We start from the raw sequence: 19,028 nt of genomic DNA on the forward strand, positions 1-19,028 counted from the left end.
CGGTGCCTGCCTGAAGGGGAAAAGAGTATTCAGGGGACGACGGCTCAGGAGAACTTAAGGACACACATTGCAGCTGACTGCAGTATGCCCAGACTTGCGCTGCGCTACGCTGTGTATGTCACTTGACACCCAGACATTCTGTCACAAGCCTGTGCTCTCTGTAGGACTGAAACGCCCTGCTTTCATAGGGGCCCTATTTTGCTCGGCTGTAAAAACAGCTACCCCATTTTTGTATTTCTGAGAAAATCCCCTGAGAGCTCCAAAGACGACGGTGTCAATGAATCCGTGTCCGCCAGGGTGCAGCAATACAGCACCGCTTCCCCAGCACTGGACCCGGAGAGCCAGAGGACCGTCCAACGACGGTCTGCCGACACCGAGAGCCGCCCCACTGGCGCACGCAGCTCTCCGGACCCTTTAGCAGCGCGTGCCAGGAGCTCGGGGCTGTGGCCCGGCAGCTGCCGGTAGAAATGGATAAAATCATGGATTCGTAGGTTGGCGTGTGAGCATTTGATGGTGATTTCACTGCCCTCGGTGGTCTCTGCCAACGGGTCCTGCTGCACCTGGGCTCTGCCTGCAGACACTGGCGGGGAGATAAAGAAGAAAGCCGTCAGAATTGCTTTTTGCGCTGGATGTTGTTTCCCAGAAGAAAGGGCACAGAAACAATCAGGAACACACGGAGAAGAATTTTAAGAGGATGTCAAGGTGAGCAGTAGTGGAAGTGTCCATGAGTACTAGCTGGAGAGATGAGTGCGGGAAGAGAGGTGGATTGGCGGAGTGACTGAAGAATGGAAAGCTGCGGGACTGAGCAAGGCAAAGAGAGAAAGAAAAGTAGTAAAGGGGAAGGACGGATGGCAGGAGTTCTCTGAAGGACAGAGAGTAAAGTAAGGAAAGAAGAACGGCTCGAAAAAGGGAGGATTTTTCCGAGGGAGTGCTTTACGAAGCAGAGGGAGGGACAGACGGGAGGATAGATCGGAGACTGAGCTCTGTGAAGAACCTGCCAGGCAGGACGGCAACATCGAGGGACCTGCACCGCTATCCTTGACCTGCTCACCGAGCAGAACCGCGGCCAGCACCGCCAGCCCCGCTCCACGTCAGAGCCGCATCCGCCGATCCGCCGCCCGGTCTCTCGCTGCCCCCGCCAGCCCCGGCTCTCTGCTTCGGTCGGGCCGCCTCCTCTCCACCTCCTCTCCCTCCTCTACTTTCATCTCCTTCCCCTGCCCTCGTCAACCAACTCCGCCCTGAGGCTGAGCCCGGCCTCCGCGTCTCTCGGGCTCTCATCGGGTGCTGGCTGGATGCGGAGGGCAGGCGAGAGCGGCGGCAGAGGAGCGGCGGTCGAGGTTCTGCACCGCGGAGGCGGCTGGGACAGGCTGTGTGTCAAGGGGGCGGTTTCGTATCGGGGAGCTCAAGATTGACAGGCCATGATCTTTTTTCATCACCATCATCTCTTCCCTCTCATCCCTGCTTTGCTGGCACGTGGAGACTTCTGACTTGTCCTCTGGGGCACGGGTTATTAAGAATGGTCCAGGTGCATGCGTTTCAGACCATCCCTCCCGGCTCAGCAGCCCGGGCTTAGCCTCTCCTGGCATGTCCCTGGGAGCATCCTTGCTGGCAGCAGAAGCAATTCTACTGGCCAGACAAACCACTTGGGGTTTAGTCAGGGGCTGTGACACCAGTGCCACGGCGAGGGAGAAGCACCATTGCCAGAGAAAGCTCCAGAGAAAGCTCGCACGTGGCATGTCATCTCCCTCCTGCTTTGAACTCATGCAGTCTCCGTGAGGAGAGCGCTGCTGTGTTTCTCCTCCTGCTCAGAGGACCAGGCAACAGTCTGTCACACCTGAACTTTGTATGTTGGAGCCAGCACATCTGCTGCAGGTTGAGGGGCACTCAGAGGCAGAGTAGAAAAGTTCGTTCTTTTTCCCATATTTTTCATCGCCGTAAATTCTGAGGGTTCCTTTCTCCCTGAAAACACACAACACTGATCCTGCAAACAGAGAGCCCTGAATATGTTGACAGCCTGGGGAAAACTGGAAGTCGTGCCAGAGGCAGCCTGGAGGCAGAATGCAACGCATTATTAAAGCTAGTGAGAGGAGAGCTTGATAGACCTATGCCAGCCTCGAAAGGATCTGCTGATTTTTTTAGAAAGGCAGAAAAATTGCATTGCAGAGACAGTCGAGATATCCTGTGGTGGCAGCGGGTGGATGGGCACCCGGCAGTGGTGGATGAGAAGAACAGGGAGAGGAAGAGAGGATGAAGGGAAGAGCAGAGACGGAGAAGAGATCTGAAGTTTCTCTTCCTTCTTATTTCCTTACAGAAGTAAGATCATCTGGAGTGAACACATGCAAGACAGCAAACACGGCATTTGCAACGTTTTTCCTCTATTCAGTGGTATTTCCGCACAGGGGCCTGAAAACCCTGTTGAGTGTTTTCTGGGAGGAGGAAGAAGGATAGAGTGATGAAATGCCGGGATTTAGACAGAAGGTTTCCTAGGCAGAGAGCGAGGACGAGACAGATGAAGTTCATGCTGAGCCCAACCTGCGTGTTCGCTGAGAGGGTCAGAAATGACCTCCCTGTCCCGAGAAAACAGAGCTGCCAGAAACGACTCTCTTGGGGGAGCAAAGGAAGAAGGAGGGCAGAGAAATGAACTCTTCTTTCAGTGCCTGAAAGGCTCTCTTTGGGTTTCTCCCTGCGCCAGCAGGAGCCCCTGTGGCTCCCTCAGCCGATGGCATGCTGAGCATTACCTGACTCTGGAGCACCAGTCATGGGCAGGGGCTTTTCCCGTTCAGCTTGCAGTGCAGTCCTCCCCTCCCCAGCTGCAATCACCTGCTCTGCTGCACACCCGCTGCTGGGATTTTGGGAGCTCCGGGGCTTCTTTTCTGCTGCACCTTTCACATCTTCCCGTGCTGTCCTCAACTCTCTGGGCTGCTTGCCGTTTCCTCGGGGAACACGTGCCTCCTCCACATCTGTGGCTTCTCCCCTATCCCTCTTCATCTGCCTGGGACGACTGCCTCTCTCCCCAGTTCCCCAGGAAGGGGAGAGAAACCCTGCTGCGCAACAGCCCAGGGTCTCTGACTCTGCCTTGCTCTGCTGGGAAAATGCACAGTGTGAGACAGGAAGGTGGCTCCAGCAGGGCTGCTGGATGTCCCAGCCCCAGCGATGGCAAGGACAGCAGATTCCCTAGGGAAAGTGATGAGTGATGAGCGGGGAACAGGATCACGACTCCGGTAGGTGATCCTCAAGGACACGCAGGGAGCACACGGGGCACCCACCAGAGTGCTGCCTGCGAGAGGTGGGGCTGGGAGAGCCTTAGCCCACCCATCTGAAAGGGTAGCTGAAGGGCTGAGGGCTTGGCAGACGGAAACACTCTCTCTAAGCCCCTTCTCTAGATCAACTCCAGAGCGATCTCAGACACCCATCATAACGCAGGAAACATATTGTTCAATTTGGTTACGTCTAACATGGGGCTTTACAATGCCCTTGGTGTCTCTTATTTTGAAATACAATTTTAAAGATTGTTAAAACTTCATCTCCGTCTCCTTGAAAGAAATGCTGGCATTAGGAGAGCCTAAACCATTTCTTAATGTTCCTTTGAGTTATTTCAGTTGTAAACTTCATTATTCTGCTTGCAGTTTTCCTTTTAGGTATCATTTTGTTGGTTGTCTTGAGGTACAGTAATTAAATACAAATTGTCTAAATCCCTTGAGAACAATATCTCAAGTGTATTGAACCACTTGGTTGGCTCAACAACAGCTCTGATGTATTTGCTCCGATTACAACAGTACTTCTTTCCATGCCTGTATATCACTGGAATTGTGTTCAGTTCTCAGCAAAGCTGAAGTCTTGATGACTGACTGTATTTTTGCACAAATATACTTATACAGCAGGAAAGATGTGTAACTGTGTGTCTGTGACTACTAAAGACATTGCTGGAATATCTTGCCTTCAGTGTGTTCACCACTTCCCTGAACCTCCTAGAAAGTAAATTAAAAAGTTTTAGTATGTTTTGGGGCAGTTGACTGGAGCCATATGAATTTGGCACTTTTTTGGACACAGTCCTAAAGTTCAGCAGGGGAATCATTCTTGTGTGGCTGCAAATAGGCATTCAAATACACTCCAGCTGTTTTTATGACTTTTCAGAAGGACTCTATGGATGTAGTGTGCTCTACAATACCCATACCGGGTTTTTTGACTCAGGCTCACACGCCCCTCTTGTTGTGATGAGGCTCCTCTTAAAGAAAAAACTGCTGAGGGAAACCAAATCCAGTGGTGCCTGGGTCTTGCCATTTCTGCACCGAGTTGTGCGTGGCCTCAGCCCCTCCCTCCAACCCTGAGCCCTCCTGCTCCCACCATGTTGGGGCTGTGTTGGGTGGGAAAGCTGTTGCCCTCAGGGCCAGGAGACAGGTGAGCCAGTCTGGAAGCCATGGGCCAGACCTGCTGGACCACCATGTTGTTACTCCTGACCACCTCGGGAGCCAGCTCCTTACTTCATGGACCCTTGGAGCCCTTCACCTTGTTCACCCTGAGAAGCTGCCCCACAAAAGTCTTTCACTGTGCCACCCCTGAAGAATTTTATGCTGTGCTGTGCTGCCTCTGCAGGAGCCCTTTGCCACAAGGCCCAGCTCTTTTTGGAATCTCATGTTGTATTATGTTGGTTTCCTTCACCTTACTGCCCAACTTTTATTGGAGTCGTTCATCACAGCCTCACAGAGAAGTCCTTCACTGTCTTTCTTTAGCACATTGCCCACTGATTCTTTTGTTTTCTTCATCACCTGGTATTTTTTGGAGTGGAGTGCATCACCATGTGGCCCTGGAGTAGTCCTTCAGACCTGTTTGTTTTATTTCTTTGGCTTTTCAGAGGCTCCCACCTCTTTTTGAGGTGTTTCACCCTATGGCTTTTCTCTTGACTTCTACAGTGACTGGTGTATGTTGGAGCACTTTACAGAGCTATTCTGGAGCAGTGCTTCACCCCTGGCTTTTTCGGAGTGCTGCATGCCCTGATTTTATTGCTGTGCTTTCCTGCTTCCTGTGATGCTTTCCATGTGTTAACTTCCACATTTTTTCTTCTGGAACCAGCAGATGAGCAGGTAGAGAAGTTTAAATGGGGTTTTGATGATTCTTTTTAGCTTGGGGATGCCTTTTTCCAGGGAATATTGCCATCTTAATGTGTCTTCTGTCGCTTACCAAGTCTTGGTTTTGAGGAAGGTGACTTTGTGCCTTGAGCAACCACATGCTCAGTGATGTTTCTTATTATCCATGATTATTGGTGGTTTTACATCGGGGTTTGTCCTGTGTTCTTTTTTTCTGCGTGGTTTTACAAAGGTCACTTTAGAAGTTGCAGGGATCCCCGCCTCATCAGTGATTTTGAGGTGCAGCTAAGGGAGCTGGGGTTGTTTAGCCTGGAGAAGAGGAGGCTCAGGGGTAATCTTACCACTCTCTACAACCACCTGAAAGGAGGTTGTAGCTGGGTGGGGTTCATCCTCTCCACCCAGGCAACAAGTGACAGGACAAGGGGAGATAGTTCTCAAGCTGTGCCAGGGGGGGTTTAGGTTGGACATAAGGAAGAATTTCTTCACAAAAAGGATGATTAAACATTAGGATGGACTGCCCAGAGATGTGGTGGAGTCACCATCCCTGGAGGTGTTTAAGAAACAACTGGATGTAGCACTTAGTGCTATGGTCTAGTTGATATTGTGGTGTTTGGTCAAAAGTCAGACTCTGTGATCTTAGAGGTCTTTTCCAGCCTAATTGATTCTGTGATCTTAGAGGTCTTTTCCAGCCTAATTGATTCTGTGATTTTGTGATTTGAGGCTTTTCCTGGCAACGTATGTAAGGGTGCAGTCTGGAACAGAATCCTAACAGAGGGTGAGAGATTTGTAAATCTGAGGGAGTAGTGTTCTCTTGCCTCAACTCTGCTTTTTTCTGCTCAATGGTGTTTGTTTTTCTGCACATATGGCATTGAGTGTTTGGAGGGGAGCACCCCAAGCACGAGTCACAGCCCTACTGACACAGGGGTGAGGGAGAACGCAGACACCACAAGTACTGGGTAAGTGCCTGGGTGCCCTAATGACAAAAGCTGAAATATGTGTTGCCACTTGTTGGAATCCTGGGAATATCTGCATGGCCGTGTTCCCAAGGCATTTGGTGTAAGCTGATGCCGTTTTCAGTGACGCTGTGCTGCAGAGGCAGCAGCCGGAGGGTGCTGTTGCCACAGGAAAGGCTGACAGGCTCCAAGAAGGAGCACAACCAAGTCCGGGCTTCTGAGTGAGTCAGTCAGTTGTCAGGAAAATTTACCGTGCTGGCTATTTTGACCTACCCTGAAGGTATGGAGGTCATACAGCCTTTGTTTTCTTAGTGCTTGTTTCTGAGAATAAGTGCTTTTTCTTCTCTTAATCCTCGCTTAGTTTTTTGGGGTCCCCATTTTAGCTTGCAGTTACACATGGGTTTTTGTTTTTCATTGTGAAGGAGCAGAGGCTGGATTTTACCCTCAGTTATCCCTGGGGAAGGTGCTGCAGTAGGAAGTGAGCCTATGGTTTTAGAGCTGTGCCACAGGAGGACAGCTGAGCGGGAATCTGATGTGGTAGCACGACAGTTTTGCTTTTGGCAATAAAAATTGCATCTAACTACAACCAAGACATGGTGGTATCTGGTTGATTTACTACATGGGTATCTAAACCCTATTAAGGGCTCCCAGGAGGATGCCTCACCCTCACCTGCACCTCATCCATGATACATCCCACACTTCCTGCATGATGAAGCCCTTATTGCATCTGTGTCCCTGGAGCTAATAATGGGCAACTGGCAGCCACAGAGGCCTCACTGCAGTTTTTCCTGCCTTCTAGGAGGCAGGAGTTCTGCTGGAAAGGCCTGCTTCTCCTCTGGAACAGGTTCTGCCTTCCTCTCAGCTTGTGCTTGTCATTCTCTGTTTAAGCATGGCTCTTGCAAGCAGAACTCCGTGTAGGTGCAGTCCATATTCAGTTCCTTCTCTAAATATCCTTCAGTGTAGGTGAGAAAGTGTTTCTGCAGAGAGGGGCCAGGCAGGAGGCAGCAGGGTGTCCCCTACCTGACAGGGAGCTGAGGTGTTGGCATCCACCTTCCCTTAGCCTGAGTTCTAAGGGTAAAAAAAAACCCCTTCTGTTCTTTTTTTCCCTGCGTGGCTCATCTAAGCTCAAGGAGTGTGGGGTCTGGCCCCCTCCCTTGGACCATGGCCTACCTGCTCCCCCCTGCCTGAGGGAGCTGCTCAGGTCATGGCCTGTCCCTGCTGCCTGCACATTTATGGAATTTTCACAAGAGTTTTTAAGTGACTTTCAGTCCGCATGCAAGGCTCTGAGCCCCTGCTGGTTGGAGCTCAGTTTAGGAGCAAATGTCTCTGAAAGTAGGACCCGTTTTGAGCTGTTTGGAATTGGTGCAGTCAGAGGCTAAGGACAACATGAGTGCTTAGTGCTCTGATGAGGGAATGGGACCGCCGCCTTTCCTCATTGGGAACCCCCCTCTCTCTGGGGTTGCTGCTTGCAACCAATGCAGTAGAGGGCAAAGCAAAGCTTATTCTCCTGCCCTATCCAGAGGTTCCAGCTGAAACACTGCTTTGCTGCTGGGAAGACCTCAAAATGTCAAGAACATGGTAGTGTTGCAAACCCCAAAACCTAAGCCTGCAGTGGCCACTGCTGCTTTGCTACCCTTGGCAGGGACAGGGATAAGAACAGTGGGCAGGCTGGACCAGAAGAGCTCTCTTGGAGCTCTCAAAGTGATTTCCAGAATTTTAAAGCTATTCTTTTCCCAAGTTCTTGCTTAGTACTATACTGCTTGGTGGGATTAGAGGTTTTTTTTAATACCCCAGCCTGAGATGGATTTCCAGGTGTGGAAAATAGTCAGTTATTTGACTTCTGCACCAAAAGTGTGTAGGGAAAACAGGTGGAAGGAGTATCAGGACACTCTAATAGTATTCCTGGCTAATCCTCAACAACCAGTGCAGGGTTTAGGAGATACATATGGGAGCATAGTTTCAGAAGGAACCATGACATTTCAGGAGAGGTTAAAAGCCTTTTGATGGTGAAATATGGCAGCTCTCTGGTCCCTTAAGTTTCTTTGTCAAGCTGGGAAATAAATGTATTTAGTACTTAGCCCTGTTTAAAACTGTCATTTTGAAGGATGATTTCAGTAATTGTTTTGCCTAACAGCAAATGATGATATCCTCTCCAGTGTATATTTAAGAGCAGCTAATGATGAGAGGATTTGAGCACTTTAATTGATTTGAATATCCTTTTGCCCTTAAATATAATTGGTCAATTTTTCTTTAACGGAAATGGGAATGTTCACATTAGTCAGTTGGATAGGAAAGTGACAGCTAAGGGAAAAAGATAAAAAAATAATTCAGAATGATGACATTGAGGCCATATTTACTATTTTATTGGCAGGATTTGCTGCTCATTTAAATCCACGAATAGACAAGAGTTGTTTACAAAAGCTGTTTACTCCAAAAGTAGCTGCAGCCACATACTTTAAAACAGGAAGTATTTATCGTCATGATAGAAAAGATTTGATTTCAATACAGAAAAGTCCACAATATCTTATGTGCAGTTGAAATGTGTAGGTATTACTGCTACTGTCACCTGCTTTGTCAAGATTATCAGTTAAAAACACCCGAACTGGATTCACACAAAATCAGAACAGTAAAAGGAGCACTGGGGGAGGCAATGCAGAATTCATCTGGAGCTGGTGCCTCACATTTGACCTGACAGTAAGCTATTCAACTCAACCAGAGACTGACTTGCTGAAGCCTCTCTTGCTCCCAGGAGGACAGATCATCTTGGGATCTCCTTGGTGTTTTGGCCCCCCTTGTACTTCATGGTGAAGGTGCACACAGACTTGGTAAGATGTCTGGGCCTGGTTCAGCAAGCTGGATTTTCCTCCCTAACATGTTTTTTATAGGTCCCAGTGACAGACAAGCTGAAATACATGAAATTCCATCTGAACAGAGGAAAGCACTTCTTCACTGTGGGGGCTGTTGAACACTGACACTGGTGGTCCAGGGAGGCTGTGGAGACCCCTTCCCTGGAATCAGGCAAAGCTCAACTGGGCACAATCCTGGGCAACCTGTTCTAGCTGAACCTGCTTGAGCAGAGGGGTGGGCTAGATGATGTGGAGATGTTATTCCCCACCTGTACAATTTTGTGATGGATTCTGTGATGACCTCAGCATCTCAATGCAGCAAAAGCTGGTCATAGGGTACCTGGAGGTGAGGGAACAGGTCCCTCCATATGTATCTGTGCCATTTCCAAATGCATGAGAGAGTAGCACTCTTCATAAAACTACAGAGTGGAATGGTGATAAAACATTCTTAAACAAGGTGTCACAGGAAGAGGCTTGAGGTTTTTCACTAGGCTGTGAAGCAGGTTTCAGCTTTGCAGAGCATGTGCCTTTCATGAGAGCGTGCTGCACATTAGACAATAGGAAGCTGGTGGTCTGTAGATTTCAAGGACCTTCGTGATGAGGGGTAAATTTAGAGGTTAAAGAGTGCTAAATGGGCTTTTTTTGCCATCCTTCCTCTCCTGACCAGAAGGAAAAGGACACTAAATAGCTTAAAGGGACAAGTGATAAGATCAAAGGGTTTAAGAGGTTTCTCTTAAGAGAGGCGTCACTGCTGGGATCAGCACTCAACTCTTCCCTTGTTGTATTACGGTCTAATGCATTCATAGACTTTATTGTTCTTCTTAACTCTAAAATGAGTGTCTACATCTCAAATTTACAGATGAGTGACCTGAAGCCCAGCATCAGTCTTAGGGATGTTGTAAGACGCAGAGTTAGGGGTATTATCTAGAAGTCCACTGAGAAGAGTTCTGGTGGGAATGCAGGCTGCTTTTTGAGGGATCTCACCAATAGTGGGTATTCCCACAGACAAGGGAGAAGCTTCTGAGGAGACATTATTTCCTCTTTAACCCCCTCTCCAAAACAGATAAGATTTGAACTGCAGAAAATTTATTTCAGTTTTATGCAGTCTACTTCCTCTGTGACTGGCATTGCACTTGTTCTCAGGTCCAAATCTGTGCTGGATTTGCTTCCATTATCCGTTGATCTCCATCTGAGCAACATGATCTTCTTGAAGTACTTCATGGTGTTGTTTTTCACAGTTACAAAACACATGGTGTTTATCATGCTGTTACTCATGGCAATGCACTCAACTATGTAAAAGGCAGTGAGATAATGCTTCTCTTTCACGATGATGGTGGGGAAGAAGTCCCGGACAATTGCGAAGCCATAGAAAGGTGACCAGCAGAGAACATAGGCAGTCAGGATGCACATCAGGACCATAACAGTTTTCCTTCTGCGTCGAAGCCTTTTTCGGATCTGTTCTGTCTGGAATCCTGGGACGGCTTTAAACCAAAGCTCCTGAGAGATCCTGGCATAACACAAAGTCATTGTGATCACGGGTGCCACGAATTCAATGCCAAAGATGAAGAGGAAGTACGATTTGTAGTATATTTGCTGGTCAACTGGCCAAATTTGGCCACAGAAAATTTTCTCCTGGTTTTTCACTATAAATAACACCGTTTCAGTAGCAAAGTATGCAGATGGGATAGCTACAAGTATGGAGACAATCCAGACCGAGGCGATGAGGAAGGTTGCTGTTTGGTAATTCATGCGTGGTTTTAGTGGGTGAACAATGGCCAGATACCTGGAATAGACAAATACATTCAAAATGAAGCCCGAAAACACTGTTAGTCCCAATACACTTCAAAATACAAAGGGGCAGAACTGGGCAGGAGGAAATTACTGTCATTCCTGAACATATTTGTCTGCAAGAACAGCTTACAGGTCTGAAGTAACAGCCTGGAGCTGAGCTACAGTTTTGCATCACCACTTTTCCTTTTTAAAAGGAGTGAGAGTTTGAAATGTGGAGTAATACACACCTAGTCAGGTGCAAGGAAGAAATGACAAACATGTAAAAACAGGAAAATACTTTCCTTAGGCACAGAGCTACTTAAATATGCTTTTTTTACAAAGAGATCAAATAGACATTACAGTGTTTTTCTTATTTCCTTGGTTATTCCATGGAGTGCAAAGAGCTGATGGTGATGTTAATGAGTGGTTACAGGTGAGCATGATTTCAAGCCACCAACAAAGGATAGTGTACCTGTTTTCTGCCTATGCAAATCTTTTTTTGTGTGTGTTTTTTGGAGGTGCTTATTAATCTTAAATGTACTGTGTTAAGTAATGTGGCAAAGCAGAAAACTTGAGTTAGATGTTTGCACTCCTTATGACTGTACAGCTGCAAGTTTGGGGTATTCCTGCTAGAAGAAGATGTTTGAGGCACACCAGAGCTCCCAATACAACTGTATTTAACCCAAAGGATTGCTTCAAAAAATAGAATTTCTCATTCCTGCGGAGTCTTTTCCATCTGTATATGTTTTATACAAAGGTAGCATCCACAGGATAAATTAATTCTAAAGTAAAATGGAAAGTCAGCAGTGCTTTTCACCAGCCAGATCTTGGAAGCAGATGAATTGTTCATGGCTCTTAATAGTGCAGGATAGGTGTCAGGGGCCAGCAGAATTAGTCAGCCTCACTGTGGAGCTGATAAATGAACATTTTTAACTTGATTTCTATGAAAGCTGGTCGTGGGATGATGTAATGTGTATGAATTCATAAATATGCATATCTGCTTAGCAGAACATTTGACTCAATGGAGTCAGTCTGTCTAAGAGAGTCAGGACAGAGCTTTTGTGGTGGATTTCCTGATTGTCATTGCTTACCACACTTGGTCTTTTACTGTGGAGTGGTCCTGCAGCACGTGAACTGAATTCAGATGAAACTGCCCTGGTAGATGTTCTCCAAAAGTTTAAGTAAAACACACCAAGTGCCCATGGACGTTCAGTCCAGGGGACCCAGCTAAAGCTACCTGCCCCCCCCCCCATATTTACAGTGGACTCTTATCACGTGATCTTGCTCTTCAGATCCTCTCCTTTTACATTGTATTATTTTCTAGTGTAGGTGTGGCCTTAAATGTGTGAAATTCCTATGTTTCATGTGAACAGACATCAGTGAAGATGAAGGAGAGCCCTACCTGAGGAAAATCCTGTGGGACAGACTCACCCTGTTGACACAGGTGATTCCTTCTAAGTGATCTAAACATGAGAAGCCTTTTATTAGAGCCTGTTCTTTTTTAGAGATCGAAGTCAACAATCCACTTGACATAACCAACATGGAATAGGTGATTGTTAAACAAATGAGGTTTCTCTCTGTTTACCAAGTCAAAACCTCACAAAAAAAAAAAGGGCAGTGAAACCAAAAACAGTGTGTTCTTACAACAAGCTTCAGTGTTTAATCTTTTCCAGAGTTGTTTTTAAAGATGTGTAGGGAGATATGCTAGAAAACTGATTTCTTAGCAGACATAAGAGCTCCATGACCCATGTTACTTCATCAACCTGGGATGCACTAGCAAAGCATTCCAAGAAGATTTTGTAGAGGTTGAAAAAGTGTTAGAAAATGGTAATACATACATGATAGTGTTTAAAAGCTTTACCCCGAGTCCTCAGCTGCTGTCGAGATGCTATTTTGTTAGATGCTTGTTAAGGATTTGTTTCATAGGAGCTGATTGTACCCTCACCCACACCAGGCAAAATCTCTCTGAACTTCCCCAGAATCTTTCCACAGAGTTCTGTTGACATCAGGAACAACTGAATCAGCCACACACGAGCTGTATCTTTGCAGCCATCATCAGAGCTCTCTGCTCCTAAGCTGTCTTTTGGATCAGGTGCCAAAAATCATGCAGCATTAGACTAGAGCATGAAATGACACATGAGAGAAATTGGGGACAAAAGAGAAGGAAGAGTGGGAATCATGCAATGTATATATGTATATTGCATTTGTACACAAGAGAGGGCTTTTAATGGTGGCCTTTCTATGAAGAGTTTACTGAGTGGGTCACTATCTTTCTGTGAGTCAGTTGTGTCAGATATGTCAGCATGAGACTGATCCTCAGAGCCTGGGTCTGTCGGAGTCCGTGGTGCACAAGACTGAGAGAAGAGGAATCATAAGAAATAATTATATTATGACTATATTATATTGTTAAAATTCCTGGAGTAAGAGGCAGGCAGTCTCTCAGGACTGCAGCATTGTTAGGGAAAAATTTCTTTGCTGAAAGGGTTGTCAGGCATTGGAACAACCTGCCCAGGTAATAATTAAAAAACCATGTGGATGTGGCACTCGAGGATGTGGTTTAGTGGTGAACATGGCTCAGAAGCTCTGACCACCTCCTCGTGCAGTCACAGCACCCCACTTACCTGTCAACAGCTATAGCCAGGAGAGCATTGGTGGAAACATAAAGGGAGACAGTCCGTAGGTAGTTGACCAAGGCGCAGAGGATGTGGCCGTGCTCCCAGGACAGCTGCCGCACCACGTAATAGTCCATCTTGAAGGGGCAGCACACGATGGCCACGATGAAGTCTGAGATTGCCAGGTTGGCAATCAGCAGGTTGGTGAGGTTCCGCAGCTTCTTGTAGCGGACGAGGGCAGCAATGAAGATGAGGTTGCCGATGCCGCAGACCAACATCATGCCAACCAGGGCCACCCCGATCACGATCTTGGCCGCAAAGAAGGTGCGGGTTTTGGTCATGTCGTCTTCACTGTCCAGGGGCAGGTCGTAGTCACTGTAAGTGAAATTGAAAGGGAAGGAGAAGTTCCGCAAGGAGCTGAAATCTCCATCGTGGAGGTTGTAAATTGCAGCCAAGCTGAGGTGGGTGGAGGCGTTGGGGTTACGTTCAGCTCGCTCTGTGGCCATGTCTGTTTTCTTGTGACACATGTGTCTTGGAGGGCCCTTGGTGTTGTGTTAGAGTTACCCACTGTGGCAGGGCATGAGACCTCATCCAAGGTTTCCTTCTGAGCAGTGAGTCACCTTGTCTTTGTCCCTGGAAGACTATTGAGCAACAACCTCATTCATCTCCTCCTGTGGGAAAAAAAAGAGGAAAATGTTTCCTGAAATGAAGTGACAGCAAAAATGCTGAACTTGAAGGAAAGCAATAGTCTTCTTACTGCCCCACAGCTCTCTTGGTGCCTGTGCATGGTGGGAAGAAATACCCTGTGAAGGGATGCTTTTGTTCTCGTAAAATAAATGCCTTGAGTTGCATCATACACTGGTTGTTACAGTGGCAGTTTTATTTACCAACAATGAAATTTTCAACACAAAGTGAAATGACAACATAGGGGAAGCGTAAAATCCAGTTTAAACCTCCACCAGCCTTCAAGCTTACGGTGCTGTCATCCCTGCGCAACGTAAAAGAAACTAAAATGACATCTCAATGTACTGAAAAGCATCTGATGTGCCTTTTGGACAAAGTCTATGTGTTATTCTAGATGTGTCAAAGAGATGTGGTAGATGAGAATGAAAAAAGAACTGATGTCCTGGCTTCTAAATACATTCCTTAATTAAGAAGGAGTTGCAAAGATGCAGGAAAATAGTGAAGCCAGCACTTTCCTTTTGGCAGCCATTAATTGAGTATAAGGACCAGATTTTCAGCCAGCATCATCCATTGTTGCTTCTGTCAAACAGGTGAAGCTCTGCTGATTTGCAGAGGTGAGATTTTGTTCAGTGAATCAGCTTGTAGGGCTTTGCTGTAAAGGCAAATCTGCCTTTCACAGGGAGAGTGCTCCCACAAACTGGCCCTTGAGATGAAAGGGAAAATCTTCCTTAAGTGAGACAGAATGCCTTGAATTTTTGATGCTGGGGAGGAGCAGGCTCCCCTCCTTGTACTGCTGGTTGTACCAAATATTAAAAAATTGTTTATTTTTCCACACAGAGGGGAAAAAAAACCTCTCACCTACCCCCCCATTTTACCTCTCTGTATCAAAATGCTGAGAGGGCTGTCTTCTTGCATCTTCCCATGCCCCATCTAGGAATTCTCACACCAGACTTTCAGCTGTCAGGACAGTCCTACCCCATCCCAGCAGAGGATTGGGGGGAATTGCTGCTCTTTCTGCACTCAGGCAGTAGGTCTTCAGGGTGTTAAATGCTATTGAACAATAGCGGTCGTGGCTACAAAGGGCAGTCTCTGTAGTGGAGCTCTTGCTCCCTTTCCCTGGAACCACCCTCAGCCCCTGATGTACTGACACTTAAATTTCCAAGAGAAACTCTCTTGTACAACTTTGGTCTCCATATTGCTCTTCTAACTGATGGTTGCAGAAGAAGAGAATAACAGAAAGCCAAAGCCTGAAACTGAAGAACAGTTCCAACAAGGGACTGCTTTAGGTAATGCGAACATTCGTTTAAGAGAAGTACTAAACAAACACTGGGACACAAAATCTGTCTGTCAGAGCAGGGAACATTATCTGTTTCAGACAGGTTTTGCTGCAAAATACCAAGAGAGCTATAAAATAAATACAGACAACACAACTATCTGTCATAACACAACAACTGACATAACACTATCAGGAAAGTGTACCTGCAGTTGCTCTGATCTTCTTGGAGTTCTCAGGCACCCTGGGAGAGCCTCCAGGTTTCTTCCCTGCACCTGTGCTGCTGTCACCGGAGCAGAGAAAGGATAGCTGGAAGCAGCTGGAGGACTCTGCTGAGTGCTCATTTCTCTCCCAGGCTGGTTTGCCCTGTGCTCAGGGGAGGATGGCTCTTCTGCCTCTGTGCTTGCATCCAAAGCCTTTGCTCAGTGGGAGGCACCTTGAAACTGTCCATGCATTTCTGATTTTAAAGAGGCAGCGCAATCCACAGACAATAGAGCACAGCCTTAAACCCCACGAATGCATGAAATTGGCCACGGAATTGCTTTGTTAGCCCTCCTGAACATAGAAGGTGTAAACCCCGGTCTGCACTTGCTCTTTGGGTTTTGCCTGTGCTGGGCAACAGCTGCCTGCACCTGATGTGGCACAGAGGCAAAACACAGACCTCCCAGTGGAGAGGCGGGGGAGGAAGGACGGTGATCTTCTTTCCCAGGGATCTTTCTCTGTGGATCTCTCTCTAGGCTATTGTCTTTAGGACTGCAGCTGCAGCAGCTCCTGCAGACGGAGGGTCAAACAGTGAATAGCTGTACATCAGAGGACCCCTGACAGCTTTCCTTGCCCTCTCAGGGAATTACTCAGAGCAGGAAAGTGGCAGTGAATCCTTAAGGATTTGTCCTTTGCTAATTCTGCCTCCTCACATCTGTGAAGCACTTGCACCCCAGGGAGCAGTTCTTTTGCTTCCCAGTTCTCCAGAAGGAAAGGAAACACACAGCACATGCCCAGTCCTCTTCTTTACCTCCAGACTTATTCGCATTAGCTGACATTTTCCAAGATGCACAGTTGGGACACATTGCATAGTCCCTTCTGGATAAGACTGTCAGAGGCAGTAGAGGGTCATGAAAAGTGTAGAAGGTTTGCAGAAAACTTAAACTATGTGACCCTCAATGCACACTTGCAAGACTGGGCTCTTGTGAGCTAGTGGGCACCTGGCTCTGGAAGAAATAAGTGAGGAAAGAAATATGCTAATATAAAATGTGTCTGGGGTAAAATGGCTGCTGCTGTGGCATTTCTTACAGAAACTTGAGGTAAGGCCAGAGAGTCCCCACTGTCTGGAGCCAGCAGACAGCATTAAGAATTTCATAGCAAATACTTTGCTTGGCTTTGTTTTGAAGTCAGTGTAATAGGTGAAAAGCCATGAAGGGATTTTTAATAACCTGAAAGGGTGCAACCAGATGTATAGTGAGGAAATCAGATCCACTTTCCAAATTCTGTGACAAGAAACGTAAATAGAGTAAGTATAGGGAGAGACAAAGTGAACTTAGGGTGTACATCACAACCACATCAAAAAGATCCCTAAAATGGGCTACGTAAACCTTCAATGTCCCCGAGGAAAAGCCAGTACTCTAAAGGGAGCTTTACATTTGGAACATCCATGATCTCTTTAAGACTTTGTTCAGCTGTCTCACATGAAGTTATCTAATGAGTTAATCGAGCAACATGATATCCAAATATTTATATTCCTTTAGACCAAAATCTCATCTGCTGCAGAACTGTCTCACTCCATTGACGCAGGGCAAGTTGGTATCAGAGCCCTGATAACTACAGCCCCTCCAGATGAGCTCAGTATGGAGCTTCTGCACAGCAGTTCATCTCCTGTGATCCAAGGAATTGTGCTGTATGTGTCAAGCTGTTTCTCAGGAAACACCAGTAGGATTGTGAAATAATGTGCTTTGTATGTGCTGTACAAGACAGTAGTTGTTGACTGGGAATCAAACAGAGAATGAAACCAACAGTGCTGGGAGCTGCCCTTACAGCCACACGGGCAGAGGTGGATCTAGAGCCCCAATAAATGTCCCAGTATCCTTATCCAGGGCTGAGGCAGTAGCAGAAGGGCTCTAAAGCCATGGAGTACATGCAGGAGGTGTATGCACATGATTCTGTTGTAGAATTTCTGCCTAGGACAAGGTTTCTCCTTGATAAAGTTTATTGGCAATTTCCCGATGGTGTCACAACATTTAACGCGGTATCACAAGATGTTTCCTGAGATCAGTGTTAACGAGTGTGACAAAGCCAGGCTTAGAAGGAAAAGTTGGTACTGAAAACTATCATGTAAACAATCTACATTCCTGTTTATTTGTTTTTGTCATTAGCATGCTCACAGTTTGAACAGGGAAGTTATTTGGAGGCTAAATGATGCAAAAAGAATTGCAATGTGAAGTACTTGTTTTGAGACTTTCAAATAATGAATTTCTAAACCCAGCATTTAGCCTGCGAACAGACCTAAGGACTGTGACCCTTTGTTTCAAAAGAGCCAACTCACCAGCTACTGTCTAGTTTTTCCTAATTGCTAAATAAATTGGACTCCGAGGTAATTAATCCTAGGGAGCTGACCTAAGCTTTGCTTAAAGTCTGGCTGGGGTTTTAGGCAGGTTGCTGATAGAAATCTGTTGGTGAAATGGGACAAAGCATCAGACCTCATGTGATTTTCTGGGAAATCAGACAAAAGGTGCCAGCACACCTTTGGTTACAACCATGTGTATTCCTGCTCAGAATTCCCAGCAGACATTCGTACTCAACCTGAGAGTGTGTAGCTGATGTTAATGTTTGACAGAACATTTCTGCAGTTGCCTGCAGAAAGAGTTAGGTGCAAATTTTTTAATACATGGAAATATGCTGTGTACAAGAGGAAAGTGACTTTTGGATAGAGTTTGGCAAAAATGTGCACACAGGAGTAATCGCACCCTACTTGGCTGTTCGAGTGGTGACATGGGATGTGGAAAGATCCTGGGAAGGAGCGAGCAGAAAAGTTTTTGACTTTGTTACTGGATTATGCCACCGTGTTACTTTCCTGTTACCATCTTTCTTCTGATTCCTTACTGGGAGTATCACTTTGTGGCTTGGGAAAAGGGACAAAACATCTGAAGGAGCAGCAGACAGTGACATTGTACTAGGATGGTTGTCAGCATTGTTGGAGCAGTAGATGTGGCACTTTCATCCGAAAAGGTCTTTTCCTTTCAGAGCTGCACAGGTTTCTCTGGACAGGGGTGTTCAGGTGTCTCTCACAGCCGAATGACACAAGGTTTAGCTGAGCTGCCCAGAGCTCACTTCATGTGCAAGGTGACCGAGAGGCAATCAGCAACTCTTTTCCAAGTAGAAGCTTCTGTGTTTTCACTTTCTGGTTTTTTTTTCAACTTTTTAATTCTCTGACAGTTTTCTTCATCTTTGTTCATCCTTTTGTGATTGCGTAAGAAATGGCATTTATTTTGCTCAGTTCAGTTTAGCATGGCAATCCCCTGTGAGAAGCACCCCCTTGGCCTCAACAACAGTCTATGAAATATGTAGAAATAGCTCTAGGAAGCTGATGTTCCTAACTGGCACTTGTCACCCTCACTAGAGAAGCAAAAGTGACAGTATTTGGGGCAGGTTGGAAAGCAAGGACCAACCCAGGGACTGTGCATGAGTTTTGATGACATGAATGACCACAAGAAAAACATTTCAGTCATTAAACATCGAACATTTTTTTTAATTATTAACTATTCCTTTGATTTTTCTTTTCTTTTGGATGTATTTGTTGGACTTTGTGTGTTTGG

General features: G+C 46.5%; 1 protein-coding gene and 1 gene segment (V, D, J or C); both read right to left on the bottom strand.

The window, feature by feature from the left end:
- Positions 1–218: 218 nt before the first annotated feature.
- LOC112841420 lies at positions 219–1,103 on the bottom strand. The segment is given in 2 exon segments: positions 219–580; positions 1,052–1,103. Coding segments are annotated over 2 exon segments (414 nt in total).
- Positions 1,104–9,584: 8,481 nt separating this feature from the next.
- Positions 9,585–15,576, bottom strand: LOC103766011 (prokineticin receptor 2). Its single transcript, XM_008932995.3, has 3 exons — positions 15,429–15,576; positions 13,275–13,936; positions 9,585–10,666 (listed from the first exon to the last, which is right to left on the bottom strand). Exons 2-3 carry the CDS (start codon positions 13,790–13,792, stop codon positions 9,970–9,972), a joined length of 1,215 nt encoding a protein of 404 aa, XP_008931243.2. The 5' UTR covers positions 13,793–13,936; positions 15,429–15,576; the 3' UTR covers positions 9,585–9,969.
- Between the last annotated feature and the right edge of the window lie 3,452 nt (positions 15,577–19,028).

Source organism: Manacus vitellinus, unplaced genomic scaffold (genome assembly GCF_001715985.3).
Source record: "Manacus vitellinus isolate BGI_N305 unplaced genomic scaffold, ASM171598v3 scaffold_38_pilon, whole genome shotgun sequence".
In the NCBI taxonomy this organism is placed as follows: domain Eukaryota; kingdom Metazoa; phylum Chordata; class Aves; order Passeriformes; family Pipridae; genus Manacus; species Manacus vitellinus.

Bases quoted from the DNA above. Each gene is read 5' to 3' on its own strand.
- LOC103766011 (XM_008932995.3), bottom strand. From the start codon at position 13,792: ATGTGTCACAAGAAAACAGACATGGCCACAGAGCGAGCTGAACGTAAC. The intron at 10,667-13,274 runs GTAAGTGGGGTG...TGTCTATTCCAG, and splicing joins CTGGCTATAGCTGTTGACAG to GTATCTGGCCATTGTTCACC.